The following is a 23429-nucleotide window of genomic DNA, read 5'->3' on the forward strand; positions in this document are numbered from 1 at the left end:
CCTCACCTCTATGTGTATATACTGAGGAGAATCTACCTCCCTTTTATGTGCATATTATGAGGATAATCTACCTCACCTCTATGTGTATATACTGAGGAGAATCTACCTCCCCTCTATGTGTATATACTGAGGAGAATCTACCTCACCTCTGTGTATATACTGAGGAGAATCTACCTCACCTCTATGTGTATATACTGAGGAGAATCTACCTCACCTCTATGTGTATATACTGAGGAGAATCTACCTCACCTCTGTGTATATACTGAGGAGAATCTACCTCACCTCTCTGTGTATATACTGAGGAGAATCTACCTCCCTTCTATGTGTATATACTGAGGAGAATCTACCTCCCTTCAATGTGTATATACTGAGGAGAATCTACCTCACCTCTATGTGTATATACTGAGGAGAATCTACCTCACGTCTATGTGTATATACTGAGGAGAATCTACCTCACCTCTATGTGTATATACTGAGGAGAATCTACCTCACCTCTATGTGTATATACTGAGGAGAATCTACCTCCCTTTTATGTGCATATACTGAGGATAATCTACCTCACCTCTATGTGTATATACTGAGGAGAATCTACCTCACCTCTATGTGCATATACTGAGGAGAATCTACCTCACCTCTGTGTGTATATACTGAGGAGAATCTACCTCCCCTCTGTGTGTATATACTGAGGAGAATCTACCTCACCTCTATGTGTATATACTGAGGAGAATCTACCTCACCTCTATGTGTATATACTGAGGAGAATCTACCTCACCTCTATGTGTATACACTGAGGAGAATCTACCTCCCCTCTATGTGTATATACTGAGGAGAATCTACCTCACCTCTGTGTATATACTGAGGAGAATCTACCTCACCTCTATGTGTATATACTGAGGAGAATCTACCTCACCTCTATGTGTATATACTGAGGAGAATCTACCTCACCTCTATCTGTATATACTGAGGAGAATCTACCTCACCTCTGTGTATATACTGAGGAGAATCTACCTCACCTCTATGTGTATATACTGAGGAGAATCTACCTCACCTCTATGTGTATATACTGAGGAGAGTCTACCTCACCTCTATGTGTATATACTGAGGAGAATCTACCTCACCTCTGTGTGTATATACTGAGGAGAATCTACCTCACCTCTCTGTGTATATACTGAAGACAATCTACCTCACCATTATGTGTATATTCTGAGGAGAATCTCCCTCACCTCTATGTGTATATACTGAGGAGAATCTACCTCACCTCTGTGTGTATATACTGAGGAGAATCTACCTCACCACTATGTGTATATACTGAGGAGAATCTACCTCACCTCTATATGTATATACTGAGGAGAATCTCCCTCACCTCTATGTATATATACTGAGGAGAATCTACCTCACCTCTATGTGTATATACTGAGGAGAATCTACCTCACCCCTATGTGTATATACTGAGGAGAATCTACCTCACCCCTATGTGTATATACTGAGGAGAATCTACCTCACCTCTATGTGTATATACTGAGGAGAATCTACCTCACCTCTATATGTATATACTGAGGAGAATCTCCCTCACCTCTATGTATATATACTGAGGGGAATCTACCTCACGTCTATGTGTATATACTGAGGAGAATCTACCTCCCCTCTATGTGTATATACTGAGGGGAATCTACCTCACGTCTATGTGTAGGTTACGGTATATTACCCTTGATACGCCAGCCCGGGTGCCCTAGATCTCACCCACAACCCCTGTCCCTGACTACTTGCTTCCACTCCTGGATATCCCCAGGCGGGCAACTGGGCGGCAATCCCTACTCTCACTAGGGACCGAAAAAGGGATGCTGGCTAACCTAGAGGGACCGAAGGGACAAAAGGTTTCAACAATGACTTATGAAAAACCCTGTGAACCCTCCATGTAGCTGGCAAATCAAGTTCATAAGCAAACGGATTTACTACACGCGTGATGACAAAGGGACCCACGTATTGCGGCGCTAGTTTCAAAAACAGAACCATCAATTTGAGATTTCTAGAAGACAAATCTACCTTCTGTCCCATCCTGTACGGTTCAGATACTGACAGACTCCTCCCACTACGCAACTGCATACGAGCCCCCGATGCTTCCAGATTCTCTGTACCTCTTTCCATACCCCCTGCAGCACATCTGTGGTGACATCAGCTGCAGGACAGGCCGACGGAGCAGAAATAGCTGTAAGGAAGCGAGGATGCTGACCGTATACGCAACGGAATGGAGATACCCCAGTGGAGGAACAAGTGCGGTTGTTTAGTGCAAACTCTCCAATGGCAGGAACTCTGCCCACTGATGAGCCTTTTCGCTAGCAAACAACCGTAAATATTGCACTAAATCCTGGTTCTTCTGCTCAGTCTGACCAGATATACTCTGCTAGAATGTGGGGAATCAGACAACATGGCCGCTTCCACTGCCTGATGTACAGCTGGCCAACACTATCCGCCCTATTAGCTGTATAATTCGGTTGAATATACCCAATGCGAAGGATTTTTTGGGGGATCCTTATATGAATACCCATATGCAAATGAAGTACAGAGAATGGTGGTGCCATTTATACTATATTGCACCAAGTGTTTGAGGCAACAGAAAGAATACGAATAGAAGCACCCATCACATTGGATAAAAACGGAAGATCTTGTGGTGTTGATAAATGTAACAACCAACAACCAACTTCAATTGTTACCCTGCCCATAAGTAGTTGGACTTTATCTACAGACGTCTGTCCTACATTGGGAATACATTTCTTTCCCAGCCTATGTCATTATATACAACACTTTGATACTTTCTTGGATGGTCATCAATATTTGGTGCACAATCTATCCATTTATCCTAATAGGAACCCAATAAATCACAAAGAAATACCAATGATATGTTAGATTGTGCATCCTGTATCTAATAAGTCTAACGCATGAGGGAGAAGATAAACACAAATACGGGAAACTTCATACATCTTTATTAAAAAGTTTAGACAAAAAGAGGCATCAACATACTTTGATATATGGGGAATATTTTGTACTAGCTGATATACCCGGCTTCGCCCAAGTTAATTTGGTACTGGTGTTTATCTGGTGTTCACACGGAAAAGCTTATGAAGTCGTGGTTACTTTAGAGATACTGAGGGAAAAAAATATGTTCACCATTTTGCATAGTTCTCTGCGTTACCCAGGAAATACCACGGGGAGGCAACCATGTGACGTTTCCTTTATATAAAATGACATCAGGAAGTGAGAGAATTAGATTCCATACGTAAAATTTGGACACTAATTCTTTTGCACTTAGAATTGAATAATTGAGTTGGGACCCATTAGCTTTTCCTTTTTATGACATAATCAATGCTTGTGCCAAATTTCCCGTTTCTATGACACCGGAAAGTGAGAAAATTACATTCCATATGTAAAATTTCGACGCCAATTCTTTTGCGCTAGAATTGAATAATCGAGTTGGGACCTATGAACTTTTCCTATTTATGACATAATCAATGCCCGTGCCAAATTTCCTGTTTCTACGACACTGGAAAGTGAAAAAATTACCTTCCGCACGTAAAATTTCAACGCCAATTGTTTTGCGCTAGAATTGAATAATCGAGTTGGGACCCATTAGCTTTTCCTATTTATGACATAATCCATGCTCGTGCCAAATTTCCTGTTTCTATGACACCGGAAAGTGAAAAAATTACCTTCCGCACGTAAAATTTCAACGCCAATTGTTTTGCGCATAGAATTGAAAAATGGAGTTGGGACCCATTCGCTTTTCCTATTTATGACATAATCAATGCTCGTGCCAAATTTCCCGTTTCTATGACACCGGAAAGTGAGAAAATTAGATTCCGTACGTAAAATTTGGACGCTAATTCTTTTGCGCATAGAATTGAATAATCGAGTTGGGACCCATTAGCTTTTCCTATTTATGTCATAATCAATGCCCGTGCCAAATTTTAAGTTTCTAAGGCATTGGGAAGTGACAGATTTAGATTACATACGTAAAATTTTGACGCCAATTCTTTTGCGCATAGAATTGAATAATCGAGTTGGGACCCATTAGCTTTTCCTATTTATGACATAATCAATGCTCGTGCCAAATTACACGTTTCTATGACACCGGAAAGTGAAAAAATTACCTTCCGCACGTAAAATTTCAACGCTAATTCTTTTGCGCTAGAATTGAATAATCGAGTTGGGACCCAATTTCTTTTCCTATTTTGGAGATAATCTATGCTTGTGCCAAAATTCATGTTTCTACGATATCGGGAAGTTGGAGAACTTTTGGCGAGTCAGTCAGTGAGTCAGTGAATGAGTCAGTGAGGGCTTTCAGCTTTATATATATAGATTCCCTATTAACGCATAATGGGTTCCCTATTGGCTTAAGCTATAAATGTATTTAGATTATCACTAGAGATGAGCGAGCACCAAAATGCTCGGGTGCTCGTTACTCGGGACGAAATTATCGCGATGCTCGAGGGTTCGTTTCGAGTAACGAACCCCATTGAAGTCAATGGGCGACCCGAGCATTTTTGTATTTCGCCGATGCTCGCTAAGGTTTTCATGTGTGAAAATCTGGGCAATTCAAGAAAGTGATGGGAACGACACAGAAACGGACAGGGCAGGCGAGAGGCTACATGTTGGGCTGCATCTCAAGTTCACAGGTCCCACTATTAAGCCACAATAGCGGCAAGAGTGCCCCCCCCCCCCTCCCAACAACTTTTACTTCTGAAAAGCCCTCATTAGCATGGCATACCTTAGCTAAGCACCACACTACCTCCAACAAAGCACAATCACTGCCTGCATGACACTCCGCTGCCACTTCTCCTGGGTTACATGCTGCCCAACCGCCCCGCACGACCCAGTGTCCACAGCGCACACCAAAGTGTCCCTGCCCAGCCTTCAGCTGCCCTCATGCCACGCCACCCTCATGTCTATTTATAAGTGCATCTGCCACAGGAAAAGCAGGCACACACTGCAGAGGGGTTGGCACGGCTAGGCAGCGACCCTCTTTAAAAGGGGCGGGGCGATAGCCCACAATGCTGTACAGAAGCAATGAGAAATCCAATCCTGTGCCACCTCCATCTGGAGCTGCACACGTGGGCATAGCAATGGGGAACCTATGTGCCACACACTATTCATTCTGTCAAGGTGTCTGCATGCCCCAGTCAGACCGGGCTTTTTAATTCATAGACACAGGCAGGTACAACTCCCTATTGTGAAGTCCCTGTGGACCAACAGCATGGGTGGCTCCCTGGAACCCACCGGCGGTACATAAAAATATCCCATTGCAGTGCCCATCACAGCTGAGGTAGTAATGTCGTGCTTAATGCAGGTGGGCTTCGGCCCACACTGCATGCCCCAGTCAGACTGGGGTTCTTTAGAAGTGGACACAGATGCATTTATAATTCCCTGTGGACCCACAGCAGGGGTGGGTGCCAGGAAGCCACCGGCGGTACATAAAAATATCCCATTGCATTGCCCAACACAGCTGAGGTAGTAATGTCGCGCTTAATGCAGGTGGGCTTCGGCCCACACTGCATGCCCCAGTCAGACTGGTAATATATACCTTAACAGTAACCTCGTTGGTGGGAATGTGGTGGTGACTGCGGACCTAGTAGCGCGGTTTAATGTAGTTGGTTTTCGGAATGTGGCCAGGATTAAGTGGGCCGTGGCGGGGGGATGGTGGTGGTGCTCTCTTGTTGTGTCGTTAAAGGTGAAATTCTTGGACTGCCACCAGACGGACCAATGCAAAGGTATTTGCCAAGAATGTTTTCATTGTTGGAGGAGGAGGGGGATGTTTTGGAGGCACTACGTGTCCTCTACACGTGTCCGTGGTTATATGCACCTTAACAGTAACAGCGTTGGTGGGAAATGGCCTCGCCGCCATCATGTCTTTGTGAAGCCTCTGTTTCCACACCCCAGTGACATACCATTAGCAGCGGTATAGACAGAGCCCATAATTATTAACATTTCAGCGGTAGCATTAGGACAGGCCCCACTAACATATCACTAGCAGCAGTATAGGGGGAGCGCAGTCTTAGTTCCATTTCAGTAATAGTAGCACTCAAGACAGGCCCCAGTAACATTCCCATTGCAGCAGTATAGGGGGAGCGCAGTCTTCGTTCCATTTCAGTAATAGTAGCACTCAAGACAAGCTCCAGTAACATTCCCATTGCAGCAGTTTAGGGAGATAACAGTCTCTTTCACATTTCAGTAGCTGCAGTATAGCCAAGGCCCCAGTTACATTTTTGTAGCTAAAGTGTAGGCCAACCCCACACACCTTTCTGTACCATGAGTGCAGGCGAAGAACATAGAAATTACTATGATTACACTGTAGGTGAGGGCCCCAAAAAATTGCTGTACCAACAGTACTAATGTACCTCATAAAAAATTAGCCATGGCCAACCAAGAGGGCAGGTGAAACCCATTAATGGCTTTGGTTAATGTGGCTTAAGTGGTAACTAGGCCTGTAGGCAGCCCAGTTTAACGAAAAATTGGTTCAAGTTAAAGTTTCAACGCTTTTAAGAGCATTGAAACGTATAAAAATTTTTAAGAAAAATTATATGAGTGAGCCTTGTGGCCCTAAGAAAAATTGCCCGTTCGGCGTGATTACGTGAGGTTTCAGGAGGAGGAGCAGGAGGAGGAGGAGGAATATTATACACAGATTGATGAAGCAGAAATGTCCCCGTTTTGGATGGTGAGAGAGAACGATGCTTCCATCCGCGGGTGCAGCCTACGTATTGCTTAGGTATCGCTGCTGTCTGCTGGTGGAGAAGAGAAGTCTGGGGAAATCCAGGCTTTGTTCATCTTGATGAGTGTAAGCCTGTCGGCACTGTCGGTTGACAGGCGGGTACGCTTATCTGTGATGATTCCCCCAGCCGCACTAAACACTCTCTCCGACAAGACGCTAGCCGCAGGACAAGCAAGCACCTCCAGGGCATACAACGCGAGTTCAGGCCACGTGTCCAGCTTCGACACCCAGTAGTTGTAGGTGGCAGAGGCGTCAGGGAGGACGGTCGTGCGATCGGCTACGTACTCCCTCACCATCCTTTTACAGTGCTCCCGCCGACTCAGCCTTGACTGGGGAGCCATAAAGCTGTCCAGGGCCTTAAAGAATGTTGTACTGCCTGTGCTGTACATGCTGCTCGATCTCCGCACCTCCCCTGCTACCTGGCCCTCGGAACTGCGCCTTCTGCCACTAGCGCTGTCGGATGGGAATTTTACCATCAGCTTGTCCGCCAGGGTCCTGTGGTATAGCAACACTCTCAAACCCCTTTCCTCTTCAGGAATGAGAGTGGAAAGGTTCTCCTTATACCGTGGGTCGAGCAGTGTGTAAACCCAGTAATCCGTAGTGGCCAGAATGCGTGTAACGCGAGGGTCACGAGAAAGGCATCCTAACATGAAGTCAGCCATGTGTGCCAGGGTACCTGTACGCAACACATGGCTGTCTTCACTAGGAAGATCACTTTCAGGATCCTCCTCCTCCTCCTCCTCCTCAGGCCATACACGCTGAAAGGATGACAGGCAAGCAGCATGGGTACCGTCAGCAGTGGGCCAAGCTGTCTCTTCCCCCTCCTCCTCATCCTCCTCATGCTCCTCCTCCTCCTCCTGAACGCGCTGAGATATAGACAGGAGGGTGCTCTGACTATCCAGCGACATACTGTCTTCCCCCGGCTCTGTTTCCGAGCGCAAAGCATCTGCCTTTATGCTTTGCAGGGAACTTCTCAAGATGCATAGCAGAGGAATGGTGACGCTAATGATTGCAGCATCGCTGCTCACCACCTGGGTAGACTGCTCAAAGTTTCGAAGGACCTGGCAGATGTCTGCCAACCAGGCCCACTCTTCTGAAAAGAATTGAGGAGGCTGACTCCCACTGTGCCGCCCATGTTGGAGTTGGTATTCCACTATAGCTCTACGCTGCTCATAGAGCCTGGCCAACATGTGGAGCGTAGAGTTTCACCGTGTGGGCACGTCGCACAGCAGTCGGTGCACTGGCAGAGTAAACCAATGTTGCAGGGTCCGCAGGGTGGCAGCGTCCGTGTGGGACTTGCGGAAATGTGCGCAGAGCCGGCGCACCTTTACGAGCTGGTCTGACAAGTGTGGGTAGCTTTTCAGAAAGCGCTGAACCACCAAATTAAAGACGTGGGCCAGGCATGGCATGTGCGTGAGGCTGCCGAGCTGCAGAGCCGCCACCAGGTTACGGCCGTTGTCACACACGACCATGCCCAGTTGGAGGCTCAGCGGCGCAAGCCAGCGGTCGGTCTGCTCTGTCAGACCCTGCAGCAGTTCTGGGCCGTGTGCCTCTTATCTCCTAAGCTGAGTAGTTTCAGCACGGCCTGCTGACGCTTGCCCACCGCTGTGCTGCCACGACGCGTGACACCGACTGCTGGCGACGCGCTGCTGACACATCTTAATTGCGAGGTAGAGGTTGCGTAGGAGGAGTAGGAGGAGGGGGAAGGTTTAGTAGAGGTGGCATACACCGCAGCAGATACCAGCATCGAGCTGGAGCCCACTATTCTGGGGGTGGGTAGGACGTGAGCGGTCCCAGGCTCTGACTCGGTCCCAGCCTCCACTAAATTCACCCAATGTGCCGTCAGGGAGATATAGTGGCCCTGCCCGCCTGTGCTTGTCCACGTGTCCGTTGTTAAGTGGGCCTTCCCAGTAACCGCATTGGTGAGGGCGCGTACAATGTTGGGGGAGACGTGGTCGTGCAGGACTGGGATGGCACACTGTAAAAAATAGTGGCGACTGGGAACCGAGTAGCGCGGGGCCGCCGCCGCCATCATGTTTTTGAAAGCCTCTGTTTCCACAAGCCTGTACGGCAGCATCTCCAGGCTGATCAATTTGACTATGTGCACATTTAAGGCTTGAGCGTGTCGGTGCGTGGCGGCGTATTTGCGCTTTCGCTCCAACGCTTGTGCTAGCAACAGCTGGACGCTGCGCTGAGAGACATTTCTGGATGGGGCCGAGGACAGCGGAGGTGAGGGTGTGGGTGCAGGCCAGGAGACGGTAGTGCCTGTGTCCTGAGAGCGGGGTTGGATCTCAGTGGCAGGTTGGGGCACAGGGGGAGAGGCAGTGGTGCAACCCGGAGGCAGGGAACGGCCTTCGTCCCACCTTGTGGGGTGCTTGGCCATCATATGCCTGCGCATGCTGGTTGTGGTGAGGCTGGTGGTGGTGGCTCCCCGGCTGATCTTGGCGCGACAAGGGTTGCACACCACTGTTCGCCGGTTGTCCGCGCTCTCAGTTAAAAACTGCCACACCTTTGAGCACCTTGGCCTCTGCACGGTGGCTTGGCGCGAGGGGGTGCTTTGGGAAACAGTTGGGGGATTATTCGCTCTGGCCTGCCTCTACCCCTGGCCACCCCACTGCCTCTTCCAACCTGTCCTGCTGCTGCACTTGCCTCCCCCTCTTAAGACCTGTCCTCAGTTGGCTTATTAAACTAGGTGGGGTCAGTCACCTCATCGTCCAGCTGCTCTTCCTCTGAATCCTCTGTGCGCTCCTCCCTCGGACTTACTGCCCTTACTACTGCCTCACTGATAGACAACTGTGTCTCATCGTCATCATCGACCTCCTCACCCACAGAAAGCTCTTGAGACAGTTGCCGGAAGGCCCAACCTCATCACCCGGACCCCGGGAACATTCCAAAGGTTGGGCATCGGTCACGACAAACTCCTCAGATGAGAGAGGAACCATTTTTTTTCCCAATTAGGGCAGGGGCCCGAGAACAGTTCCTGGGAGTCTACCTGCTCATTAGAATGTGTCATTTTCATGGAGTGAGGAGGCTGGGAGGAAGGAGGAGCAGCAGCCAGAGGATTCAGAGTAGCAGCAGTGGACGGCATAGAAGACTGGGTGGTCGATACATTGCTGGATGCACTTTCTGCCATCCACGACAGGACCTGCTCACACTGCTCATTTTGTAATAAAGGTCTACCACGCGGACCCATAAATTGTGATATGAAGCTGGGGACCCCAGAAACTTGCCTCTCTCCTAATCCCGCAGCAGTCGGCTGTGATTTACCTGGACCAGGAACTCGGCCTATGCCCACACCCTCACTTGGAACTACGCGTCCACGTCCTCTAGCCCTACCCCTACCCCTGAGCATGGTGGATTACGAATAGAGCAGACACAGAGCGGTGTAATTATGGAATTATTGGCGTGCAGTTGGAGGCAGACAGCGCTTATGTTACGCAAACTGCAGCCATAAAAAAAATTATACAGAAGCCTGCAAGCAGGCTTAGCTGTGCAATAGTGAGGTACTAGAACTCCCAGCAGCCACGGAGTTAAATGCGCACGGTCACAGCTAGCCCTAAGAAGGACCATTGGGGTTCTTGTAGACTGGATTCCACACTACCCACTGTCCCTGCCTAACCAATACTGCCCCTATACTATGTAGTACAGACTGCAGCCTGAGAACGCTATAGCTGTAATTGGGCTGCACACCCGATATATAAAAAAAAAATGTGCAAAACTGCTCCCAGCAGCCACAACAGTAATGCACATGGTCAGATGTGGCCCTAAGAAGGACCGTTGGGGTTCTTGAAGACGCTAACAGCCTAACACTCTCCCTATTGCAGGAACAGCACCTTCCCTAATCTCTTCCAGTGTGTGTCTGAGGTGAGCAGCGGGTGGGGCTGCCTTATATACTTGGCGGTCACTTGATCTCGCCAGCCACTCACTGCAGGGGGGTGGGATAGGGCTGGAACGTCACAGGAGGAAGTGGTAATGCTTTCCCTGCATGTCTATTGGCCAGAAAATGGCGCAAAACTTTCAGGGAAGGAAATGGAATTGACTCGAACACCGCGTGGTGTTCGTCTCGAGTAACGAGCATCTCGAGTACCCTAATACTCGAACGAGCATGCTCGCTCATCTCTAGTCAGACATTAAGCCGTGTGGTGATTGAATCAGTGTGACTGCCGGGGGTGGTTGATGCCAGCTAGCAGGGATTGCAGTCAGTAGGTCAGGGAGCATGTTATCAGGCGGAGTACATAGGGATTTGGTTTAGAGTATATGGTATGCCTCCCTGAAGAGGTACATTTTTTAGAGCACGCCTGAAGTTTTGTGAATTAGGGATTGTGTGGATAGTTTTGGTAGTGCATTCCAGAGGACTGATGCTACTCTGGAGAAGTCTTGGAGGTGGAAATGAGAGGTTCGAATTAAAGTGCCACTCAGTCTCATTTCGTTAGCAGAGCGTAGGGCGCGGGCTGGGTGGTGGATTGAGATGAGGGAGGTGATGTGAGGTGGTGCAATGCTATGGAGGGCTTTATGGATAAAAGTACTGACTTTAAATTCAATTCTGTAGTTGACGGGCAGCAGTGCAGTGACTGGCACAGGGCAGAGGCGTCAGAGTAGCGGCTGGACAGGAAGATGAGCCTCATAAGAGTAAAAAGAGAGGGGGGGAAAAAAAGCACGAATCAACCTTCCCGAGATCTCTGGACCCGGCGCTAATACAATGAAGGGCAGCTAAATGAACCCTAGCTGCGTCTCCGGCTTCAGATAAGTGACAGAGTCAACACAAGTCACCCCTTCTCACTAAGATAGGCCAAGGTAACACCAACCGCACAGTCAAGACCACTAGACCCTGAAACAACAGAATACTGACACACAAGCTGATGGCTGACACCAAAAAACAATAGACACCTGAGAAAAATCAAACAACGAGACCAAAAAAACAAAACGGAACCCAACACAGGGGCCTAGCTTACCGTCTAAGACTACAAAAACTACTCGAGAAAAGCTTGCATGAAGCAATACTTACAAAAAAGTGCCCAAAAGCGAACAAGAGGCACAAGCATTAAGACCATGCCTAAAATGTCAGTGTCTCCAAAGACGTCCAACACCCCAGCGTCCCCAAAAAACAAGAATCAGGCACAAACAACTAACCCGAAAACCACGCTGCAGAGGGGCAGATCCCAAACCTTCTCTTAGATCTAGACATACACCGAATTTCAGCAGAAGTGGCAGCGCACATAATGCCTGACATAGAAAAAAAAAAAATACAACAAGCCTGCAAGACTTGAGCTAACAGCCAGCACTAACCGAACAGATGAAATGAAACAATCAATGCGACAGCAGCAAAGAGAGAGAGAAAATCTAACATGAACGGTGCGGGAACAATCGATCAACAACCAGAGTATGGCAGACAAAATCGACGATCTGGAGAACCGATCAAGGCGCAACAATCTGAGACTAGTGGGTCTGCCTGAATCAATCCACCAAGAAGACCTCTTCTGAATTTGTATAAAGGAGCTCCTAGAGGCACTAGGCCTAGAATACTGCTGCAAAATAGAAAGAGTTCACCATGTAGGCCCGGAACCACCAGCCGCCAGAGGGGCCTGAAGGGAAAGACCAACACAACAAAGACCACGGCAAATAATCATGTGCTTCTTGGACTACAACGCCAAAATAGCTCTGATGAGGGCATTCAGAACCAGAGGCCATCAGATCCATGATATAAACCACGAAACACTGCTGTTTGAAGGCTTCTCGGCAAGAGTGGCAAATCAAAGGCGCACTTTCAACAACGTCTGCCTACTGAGCCAGAGATGAAAACTTCCTAGCAGCACTTGAAGTGTGGTGGCTAAATTATGCTGACCACAACAAGGAACACATGGCAAACCCCAACCTATTCCAGTAAAAACAGCAAAAGCTGTCGCCCTGGGTAACCTAATGGGATACATGTCCTATCTGCGCAAGAAGATAAAAACACATTATGATGAGGCAAGTTTCAAACTATGCGAAACATACACTACGTTCTTGCAGACACAGATGACACAAGACAAAAAAATGGCGTCTTACTAAAGCTGACTTTGAACTCTGGCTAGATAGGAAAGAAAGATTGAATCAAAAGTACTTGTAGGATGAGCTATACAAACATGGCAACAAAACAGCCCAGTTTATGGCGAGACTAGTGAAAGGACAGCATCCCAGCACACATAGAATATCCATGAGAGACAAAAACACCCAAGGCACATAAACACAATACTCCAGAAATATTTTGCAACACTATACAAGCCCCAGGCAAACAATACAGAACACGGGAAAGAATTCCTAAAGAAGGCTTTGCTACCCACCCTAAGCCCAACACAAATGGCATCACTAAATGATATGATAACATAGGAGGTCAAACAGGCAATAACACAATTCTCCAACTGTAAAGCACCAGGCCCAGATGGATACCCAGGGGAACTTTACAAGTCCCTCAAGACCAGAATAACCCCCACACTAAAAAAAATCTCTTCAACCAAATACTGCAAACCGGAAAGCAGTCTGACCAAGCCAACCTAGCACACATAAAACTCATCCCAAAACCAAAGACAGGCAACTCCCAGAATCATACCGCCAATATCACTCATCAACTAGGATACCAAATTATTGTCTAAAATCATGGCTGACAGACTCAGCAAACACATGACCTCACTGGTAGGCCCAGAACATGTGGGGTTTGTGAAAGGCCGCTTGGTAGTCACATCCACAAAGTCGTGGCAACACTCGATGCCATACAATGAGTGCGCCTAAATCATTTGCCCCAATCAAAGAAGCACAGCCCAATTCTACTAGTATTGGATGCAGAAAAGGCATTCGACAATGTGAACTGGGACTGGCTGAACATGGTGCTAAACAAAATGAACGTCGACGGAACCTTTAGAACTTACATTGGCAGTCTATACTGCAACCCCAAAGCCAGAATACCCACGCCAGACTTTTGTCAGACCCACTTGAACTCCACAAATGCACAGGACAGGGCTGCCCGCTATCACCCCTACTAATCGACCTGGCACTAGAGCCACTAGTCCAAAGATTGACCGATGTGTAGAAGGGCATAAATATAGGCTCCCACCAATTGAAGCTTACCCTATTCGCAGATGACATTCTACTGTTTCTAGAACCCCTAGAAAATGCACCTGAAGCCACTATTAAAAATGATCACCAAATACAAGGTCTTCTCGGGCTACAAGATAAACCCCCTGAAAAGTGAAATACTAGAACTAGATTCGCTTTGTCTTACTATGCTATGGATGTCAGCTGATTGGCCCGACCACCATAGCAAAACTCTTTATCACATGTTTAGGCATCAAAATAGGAAAAATGCCAAGCTCCATCTACACGCTAAACTACCCCCGCTATTTGTAAAATAAACTAAGGCAATGGCTACATTTGCCACTATCCCTATTGGGACGATGCCGCTTCAGAAAAATGATGAGCTTCTCAAGACTATTATATCCAAAGTAGAAGACCCCCTACTGCTCAAACACCAAGACACGACCCACTTACACTAGGAATTCACTAAATGTATTTGGGCAGGCGGAAAACCGCACATCTCACTCAAAAAGCTAATACTGGACAGGGGGGAGGAATAAACTATCCAAATATAGGAAGTTACAACAACCCGCCACATAGTAGGCTGGATAAAAAAGACTGATGTGTATTCCTGCAGAGACATTGAATCCAACCTAGCGGCACCCTGGGACCTCGCCTGCATACAGCCTACACAACCCTCCCAGCAGACATAAAGAAATCCCAGCTACTAAGAGACCCCATAATTACGTGGAGGGAACTGAGAAAGGCCGGCGGCCTCCCCTTCCTCATGTCCCTGAGGGAACAGAAGGTGTGGTGCAACTCACATAAAGATCATGGAAAGAATAGAAGTCGAGAGGCACAAGGATAGGGGCACAAAAAACACTTTAAACAATTGAATGGATTTCTCACCTCCACTTCTCAGAAGCAGAAATATCCGCTATAGTAATCGCCTTTATATACACAGAATGGTACCTAATGGAGAAACTGAGGGGAACACTGGGCAGGCTAGTGGTGAGCGGAGGGCAAGCAAGGAGCAGGGAACCCCAACCATAAGGCAAAATGGCTCCTGGTCAGTCTCTTGTAGTAAACATATCCATTTCACCTACCCCCTCCCCAACCCTCCCATATCCATACCTCCTCCACCCCTCCCACCGGACCCCCAAGAGGGGCTCAAGGACGTTATGAACCAAGACTGTTCTAAAACTACCTCATGATAGAGAGGACTAGAAGCTACTGCTCCAGCCAGCAAATAAGAAAAGAATGAAGAAACAAGGCGAAGAAACAAAAGGTCGATGGCTGGGAGACCCTCTCCTATTTATCAGCAGAGACATCAAGAAAGAGGTCATTGTCTGTGTGAACGATCCTGCGGGATCAATATGTGAACTGAGATTTCTCGTTATTACTGTGCAAATGTTCTTGTATTCTATTGATTGTCCAACAACTAAAATTAAAATAAAAAAAATTATATATTGAAAATTACATATATAATAAAAACATTTAAAAACAAAACATGAAGGAAATGCAGCATCAATACAAGGGAAACCCATCACCGAGGTTGCCCATCAACAGGGGTCACCCATCACCGAGGTCGCCCATCACCGGGGTCGCCCATCAACAGGGGTCACCCATCACCGAGATCGCCCATCACCGGGGTCGCCCATCACGAGTGTCACCCATCACCAAGGTCACCCATCACCGAGGTCGCCCATCAACAGGGGTCACCCATCACCGAGGTCGCCCATCACGGGTATCACCCATCACGAGGTCGCCCATCACCAGGGTCGCCCATCACCGGGGTCACCCATCACTGGGGTCACCCATCACCGAGGTCGCCCATCACCGAGGTCGCCCATCAACAGGGGTCACCCATCACCGAGGTCGCCCATCAACAGGGGTCACCCATCACCGAGGTCGCCCATCACCGGGGTCGCCCATCACCAGGGTCGCCCATCACCGGGGTCGCCCATCACCGGGGTCGCCCATCAACAGGGGTCGCCCATCAACAGGGGTCACCCATCACCGAGGTCGCCCATCACCGAGGTCGCCCATCACAGGTATCACCCATCACGAGGTCGCCCATCACTGGGGTCGCCCATCACCGGGGTCGCCCATCACTGAGGTCGCCCATCACGAGTATCACCCATCACCGGGGTCACCCATCACCAGCAGGGAGCACTATTATGGGGTACACAGCTGTATGTACAATGTCTCCTGTCCTGCATCACTACATGGCAGATCCAAATCAGCCTCAACATGCAGAAGCATTTGTTTCTGTCCACTTTTATCTCTATTTCTATTAAAGTACTAATTAGGATGTGCTGCTGCCGCGCCGCTAATTGGCCTCGTCTTTGTAAATGGACATAATAAATACATATTCTTCATTATATCCTTCCTGTTCCCTTTATGTCGTCTTCATTTTCCAATTAGGTGTAATCTAATCATCTCAGCACAATCAGATGGTGGTGACGGAGCAGAGGACGCAGCGGCTGAGGGCGGCGGATGATCACATACAGTTCATGATCGCCATCTCCTCATACACGAGCCACTAATTATCCCTGGAGGCTGCACGGAGCGCTACTGGGGGGCCGGGAACGGCTTCATGGGCCCCACTCACATCTGCGCTTGGCCTCTGTTAGGGCTTTCCATTTTCAGAATAGAGGAGCTGTAGTTAAAGGAGATGTCCCGCGCCGAAACGGGTTTTTTTTTTTTTAAACCCCCCCCCCGTTCGGCGCGAGACAACCCCGATGCAGGGGTTAAAAAAACCACCCGCACAGCGCTTACCTGAATCCCGGCGGTCCGGTGACTTCAATACTTACCGCTGAAGATGGCCGCCGGGATCCTCTATCTTCGTGGACCGCAGCTCTTCTGTGCGGTCCACTGCCGATTCCAGCCTCCTGATTGGCTGGAATCGGCACGTGACGGGGCGGAGCTACAAGGAGCTACACGGAGCCCCATAGAGAACAGCAGAAGACCCGGACTGCGCAAGCGCGGCTAATTTGGCCATCGGAGGCCAAAAATTAGTCGGCACCATGGAGACCAGGACGCTAGCAACGGAGCAGGTAAGTAAAAAACTTTTTATAACTTCTGTATGGCTCATAATTAATGCACAATGTACATTACAAAGTGCATTATTATGGCCATACAGAAGTGTATAACCCCACTTGCTGCCTCGGGACATCTCCTTTAAAGGGGTCCTGACACGGATAATGTTTGTATGCTTTAACAGCCATTTTTCCCTGGTCTGCCAAATGGACACGGGGAACCCACGATTTTTGGGCGTGCTGAAGCATAAAAACCTAATGCTTACCTTTTTGTTCTGTGGTTGTGCAGCGGGGGTCATCTCCCAGCAGGCTTTCAGCTTTCTCCGATGAGCCCCCCCCCCCCCCCGGGATCGCGCGCAGTCGCAGAAGACAGGTGCCCTCTGAGAGGAGTGAGGACGGGCCGCCTCTCCACTGCGCACGCGCAGAACTTGGAGTTCAGCCAGGAGGGACGGGCCACCCACAGCAAGCACTGCTTGTGATGTGGCGCCCGTCCGGTGACCTCGGAAGTGGCTCACGGACGGGGCAGAGACCAAGCTCCTGCCCTGCTTCAAGAAGCTTCAGAAGAAGATGCCCGATTGAGGGGACATGCCTGACGACCGGTCCTGGCCAGGCAAGGTAAGTTAATTTTTTTTTTTTCAGGTCAGAACCCCTTTAAACTGAATTTAAAGGGATCCATTTTTTTCCTTTTGAAGTCAATGTCAGAGAAAAAACCCCAGAAATGTTCTTGTTTGGCGCCGTTCTATTTGGCTTCCAATTTTTTCCAACCCAAAAAGTGCAGATCTGTTTCTGGAAGAACAAATACGCGGTTCTAATTTTGTGCGATCCCTTTACAAGTTAGCGTCTTCTAATTATGAAAAGGGTTCCTCCATCTTTACATTTTTACTAAAGATGTCCTTAAGCCCTTAACACCACCCATATTAGCATAAATTATTATTTTTTAAATTAAATTCCCACATATTTGGTATCATTGTATCCGTAACGACCCTTACAATAAATTGAAGATGTTTTTATCCTGCACGGCAAAAAACATTAAATGAAAACTAAAAAAAAACAAATTTTTTTTCATTTTGCCTCCCAAAAAATGCAATAAAAGTGATCAAAAAAGCCATATGCACCCTAAAATGGTACCAATAAAAACTACAGCTTGTTTTGCAAAAAATAAGCCCTTGCAGAGCTCCGTCCATGGGAAAATAAAAAAGTTATTGGACTTTGAATGCAGCGATTTAGAAAGAAGAAAAGATTTCCAAAGAAGGGATTTTATTGCAGAAAAGTGAAAAAACCTAAAAAAATATTTATAGGGATTTTGGTATCGTAATCGTACCGACCCGCAGAAAAAATGTACTGTGTCCTTTAAGCTGCATGATTACCGCTGTAATAAAGATCTGTGGCAGAATTGATGCGTTTTCTCTCCCTGTGATCATAAAAAATGAATAACAGTTTTACAATGTAGTCAACGTACCCAAAAGCGGCACCCATAAAAACTACAGCTCGCCGCGCAAAAAACAAGCCCTCATACGGCCGCGCCGACGGAAAAATACAGAGGTTATGGCTTTTGAAGAATTGAGATGAAAATCCGCCACAAATAGTTGCGCACTTAAACCGGCAATAGGCCGTGTCCTTAAGGGGTTAAAGGACAAGCCCCAGCCAGCAGAAGATCTGCTGCCCGACATGGTGGCCGGGTCAGACACGGAGGGAGTGAAGGAGCTGAAACGGCTCTTTATCAAAGGGGACGAAGGACTCCCCTCTGTGTTGTCATACGGAGACAATCCCTTTAAGGGCCCGTGCCCACGGCCGTGATGGACTCCGCCAGAGGAAGATGGCAGCAGAATCCAAGACCAGAGCAAGCGATCACTTGCAAGGTCAGAACTCTTCGATCTGTTTAACATAAAGGGAGGCGGTTACCCTTATACCTTGGGTACCTGTAGTGGAGTGACAGAGGTCTCCGGGAGAAGAGCCAGCGGACTCGTAGTAGCCCCTCTTAAGGGCAATCTTCAGATACCCTTGCCCACACTTGTTGACTGTAATCAGATACCATCCAATAGGGGAGAGATCCCTACATGAGAGGCCACTTTCCATCATCTCACGATGCACTATTTGCCCAGCGCCTAGACTTAGGATGGGTCCTCATAGGCAATGTCCAAGAGCTCAGTGACTTACTGCTAGAGCTACAGCTGGCCAAGGTAGACACTCACCTACCTGGCCTCAGTTACCTGGATACCGCTCGTGGAGTGCACCCAATTGTGACCAATCCGGATCCTCCATACACGTCCTGCATGGAAGGCTGGGGTGCATGCACAGTACAGATGACACTGGGTGGGCTAGGGCCGCACATACGTCCGCTCAGACTACAATGGAAGCCGGCTGCGCGTATTCCTTCGGCATTTACACCATGTGAACATTGAGCTATTAGGCTTAATGAACGCCGTGTGCAGCCATCAGCCCTGACGGGGACTGACCACCGCTGGCTTTTCATTGAACAGGCCTGTTTTCCGCCCTACCAGCTGCGCCAGGCGCTCATCAAGGTCACGTCAACGTATGGGACTCCTGGAATAACCAGGGAGGTGTCCGCTCCCCTTTAAACAGAATCCCACACCCTTCATCCACTTTAGCGCTAGGCGCGGCATACGTGCAATGTTTGTGCGATGCGTTTTTAACAGTAGAAAGTCCTACTGACAAAAATCAGCGATGTCGCGATCCCAAGTGTGAAGGCGCCTTTATAGGAGCCCAAAGCCTAATGGTGTCATAAACCAAGGAGCCTGCGGAGTGATGTGAAGGAGCAGAAGACAAGCAGAGACTTACCACTTCTGGCAGCACCCGGTGGGAGAGGTCATGGACGGCCTTCACCACGATGCAGAGAGCCGACAGCAGGAATATGGCGCCCAGGATCACGCAGGCTCTGTGGAAGTCAACGCAACACAAAGTTAACAGTCTGAAGTCTACGCAGGTCCCAGCTAGCTTCTACAGACATTCTGCGGTGCGGCTGACCGCCATCACGCGGGCGCCTGGCATGTGCGATTCCAACCGACTGCGATGTGGTCAGATATCGAGCATGAAACAATACGCTGCGTTCATTCCCATGGGCGACTTTTCTCGGATCGCAGAGATGCAATGCTTTTTCTCTCGCAATACGCATCGCGCTCACAACAGAAATGGCGCGTCTGCATATCGCACTCCGCCATGTGAATGCAGCCTGAGCCAATGTCTGCATCTAAAGCTAAATAAAGAATTCCACTTGTTTCCTGATAGAGAGCAGTGCATTGTGGGAGCTCTGAGTACAGCTATGCAGAACTTTATTATGCATCTGACAAGTGGGTGGAGCTAAACTCTAAGGGCCATAAAAGCATCTCAGGATACAATTCTCAGAAGGTCCATTAACTCCTGGAAGAAGGGCAGATTGACCGGACTCCCCGAGGTCTGCTTGGGGTCACACGTTAAATCGGGATTTCAATTGAAACCTGCGGCCTAAATCTGTGCATTAAGTGTAGACGTGCAGATGGACTGGCGCAGATCTGCCGGCGGAGGCTGGCCTCATCCCATGATCTGCACATGGATTCCATTCTGCGGCAAGAAGTAACACAGCAATTCTTTTGCATGCAGGTTTTAAGTCCACATGTGGAAGAAACCTCTGACCGTAGACGCCGCGGCACGGACCGCCACGGACAGGAGCGGGCACTGCTGCAGGATCTGCTGAGCCCTTGGTTTTACATTCACTCTGGAGTGGGATAAAGGGGGTCTTTTGTACTCTTTATGATTCAAAGGCCATCATTTGGGGGGGAGGGGCCTTTATGGGCAAGTCACAAGGACTAACATTTTTTGCTTTGCACCACACTTGTTGGATTTTTCGTAATGTCACGCCTCAAAATGTGGCACCTATGGTACGTGAATGCACAAAAATTACATGAAATAACTGAAAACTGGTACAAAAGCAATAAAGGGTCTACGGGAGGCGCCGAGTCGCCCTTTAAGCTCTTCCCTTGATATGATCCTGTTATTCCACCCTTCGGCACAGAACTGCTTGTCTGGTGTCTTCTTGTAACGCTGGGATCTTATTACATATAATGAGAAAATGCAAAGATTTCTGGATCAGATTGGAGAGAGCCCGGCTGTCAGGCTCCGCCCCTTGGGATCCCGCTGTCAGGCTCCGCCCCTTGGGGCCCCACTGTCAGGCTCCGCCCCTTGGGGCCCCACATAACACATTGGGTCGGTTTTGCGTTCCTTTTAGATTTATTTTCATTCCCACATAGATAGAAACCTTCATTCTGAGTTTCTTTCACTTTTTCCTTTCTGGGCCTCAATTGATTTGCCCTTTTTGGAGAAATGCAATGTGTTTGCATTGGCGGCCCCCCAGCTGCCCGGCCGCCCCCCCCGCGCTGACATTTACAACCTATATTCATTTGTCTTAGGTATTTGCAGATGTATCGCATCTGCGGAGATGTCATGAGCCTAAAGCTGCCCTCGTGTTCCCATGGAGATGTGTTTCCGAATCCCAGCAAACCTTGTGTCCGCGATGTCCTAATCTATATGTCACTCATCAGTAGTCAAAGCTTCTATAATTCATAGGGATTCTGGAACAAACCTGGACAAAATCCGGGATAACCTGCTTCTGCTGGCAGCTCCCATCAGAGGTCAGACTGCTAGACGCGGCCGGTCAGCGGAGTACCTACCATAGCAAGGCCTTTAGTGGAAGCAGTCTGACATTGAACAGTTTCCCCCAGCTTACTGCGCAGCCACCACCAGAGGGAGCTCACAACATACAGATTTATATGTGGAGTTCAATACTAGCTACATAAATGTCTATGCAGAGCTCCTCCTAGTGGTGGCTGCTGGCAGCTAGAATTATACCAATTATCAGTCAAAAACTCCTCAGACCCTCTTATGTGGGTATATTATGACATTTACCAGGAATTGTGGATGTGAAATGGACTGGTAGAAATAAATTTTAATAAAGGTGACCGACACTCATTTTGGGCTTTGCTAAGGGGCGCTAAAACTTCTGAATACACCTCTACTGCTGGTATCTACAAATTACATGAAGTATTGCATGATCACGTTAAGTCCTTCATGGTAAGAGCAGCTCCTTATTGTAGCTTACAGATCCCCATATATTAAGGTATAACTCTCTGCCGATCACCCCCCCCCCCCCCCCCCACACACACACACTTCCTCGCACCAGGGGTACAATGTAGGGCGGCGCTGCGCTGTGGTTGAGGGATACAATGTAGGGCGGCACAGTGCTTTATGGATGAGGGTGATGAGTGTGAATTGTATTCTGACTTTGATGGGCAGCCATGCTGTGGATGAGGGATACAATGTAGGGCGGGGCGTTGCTGTGGATGAGGGAAACAATGTAGGGCAGAGTGGTGCTGTGGAGGAAGGATACAATGTAGGGCGGCGTGGTACTGCGCTTGAGGGATACAATATAGGGCGGTGCTGTGGATGAGGGATACAATGCAGGGTGGTGTGGTGCTGTGGATGAGGGATACAATGTAGGGCGGCACGGTGCTGTGGATGAGGGATACAATGTAGGGCGGCGCGGTGCTGTGGATGAGGGATACAATGTAGGGTGGCGCGGTGCTGTGGATGAGGGATACAATGTAGGGCGGCGCGGTGCTGTGGATGAGGGATACAATGTAGGGCGGCGCGGTGCTGTGGATGAGGGATACAATGTAGGGCGGCGCGGTGCTGTGGATGAGGGATACAATGAAGGGTGGCGCGGTGCTGTGGATGAGGGATACAATGTAGGGCGGCGCGGTGCTGTGGATGAGGGATACAATGTAGGGCGGCGAGGTGCTGTGGATGAGGGATACAATGTAGAGCGGTGCTGTAGATGAGGGATACAATACAGGGTGGTGTGGTGCTGTGGATGAGGGATACAACGTAGGGCGGCGCGGTGCTGTGGATGAGGGATACAATGTAGGGCGGTGCGGTGCTGTAGATGAGGGATACAATGTAGGGCGGAGCGGTGCTGTGGATGAGGGATACAATGTAGGGCGGAGCGGTGCTGTGGATGAGGGATACAATGTAGGATGGAGTGGTGCTGTGGAGAGGGATACAATGTAGGGCAGTGCGGTGCTGTGGTTGAGGGATACAATGTAGGACGGCACAGTGCTTTATGGATGAGGGTGATGAGTGTGAATTGTATTCTGACTTTGATGGGCAGCCATGCTGTGGGTGAGGGATACAATGTAGAGCGGCTCGGTGCTGTGGATGAGGGATACAATGTAGAGCGGCTCCGTGCTGTGGATGAAGGATACAATGTAGGGCGGCGCGGTGCTGTGGATGAGAGAAACAATGTAGGGCGGTGCTGTGGATGAGGGATACAATGTAGAGCGGCTCAGTGCTGTGGATGAGGGATACAATGTAGAGCGGCACGGTGCTGTGGAGGAGGGATACAATGTATGGTGGCGCAGTGCTGTGGAAGAGGGATACAATGTAGTCGGCATGGTGCTGTGGATGAGGGATACAATGAAGCGCGTTGCTGTGGAGGAGGGATACAATGTATGGCAGCATGGTGCTGTGGAGGAAGGATTCAATGTAGGGTGGTACTGCGCATGAGGGATACAATGTAGGGTGGGGCGGTG

The 23429-nt window shown here is 48.7% G+C and overlaps 1 protein-coding gene across 1 annotated transcript in view; it reads right to left on the reverse strand.

Annotated features, from left to right (window-relative positions):
* Positions 1-23429, reverse strand: part of TMEM163 (transmembrane protein 163) — a 428078-nt gene that overhangs the window by 43590 nt on the left and 361059 nt on the right. The window contains exon 5 of the mRNA XM_066575137.1: positions 19648-19744. Coding sequence (XP_066431234.1) covers positions 19648-19744 — 97 coding nt within the window. The remainder of the gene's footprint in view (positions 1-19647; positions 19745-23429) is intronic.

Source organism: Eleutherodactylus coqui, chromosome 8, assembly GCF_035609145.1.
Source record: "Eleutherodactylus coqui strain aEleCoq1 chromosome 8, aEleCoq1.hap1, whole genome shotgun sequence".
Taxonomy (NCBI): Eukaryota; Metazoa; Chordata; class Amphibia; order Anura; family Eleutherodactylidae; genus Eleutherodactylus; species Eleutherodactylus coqui.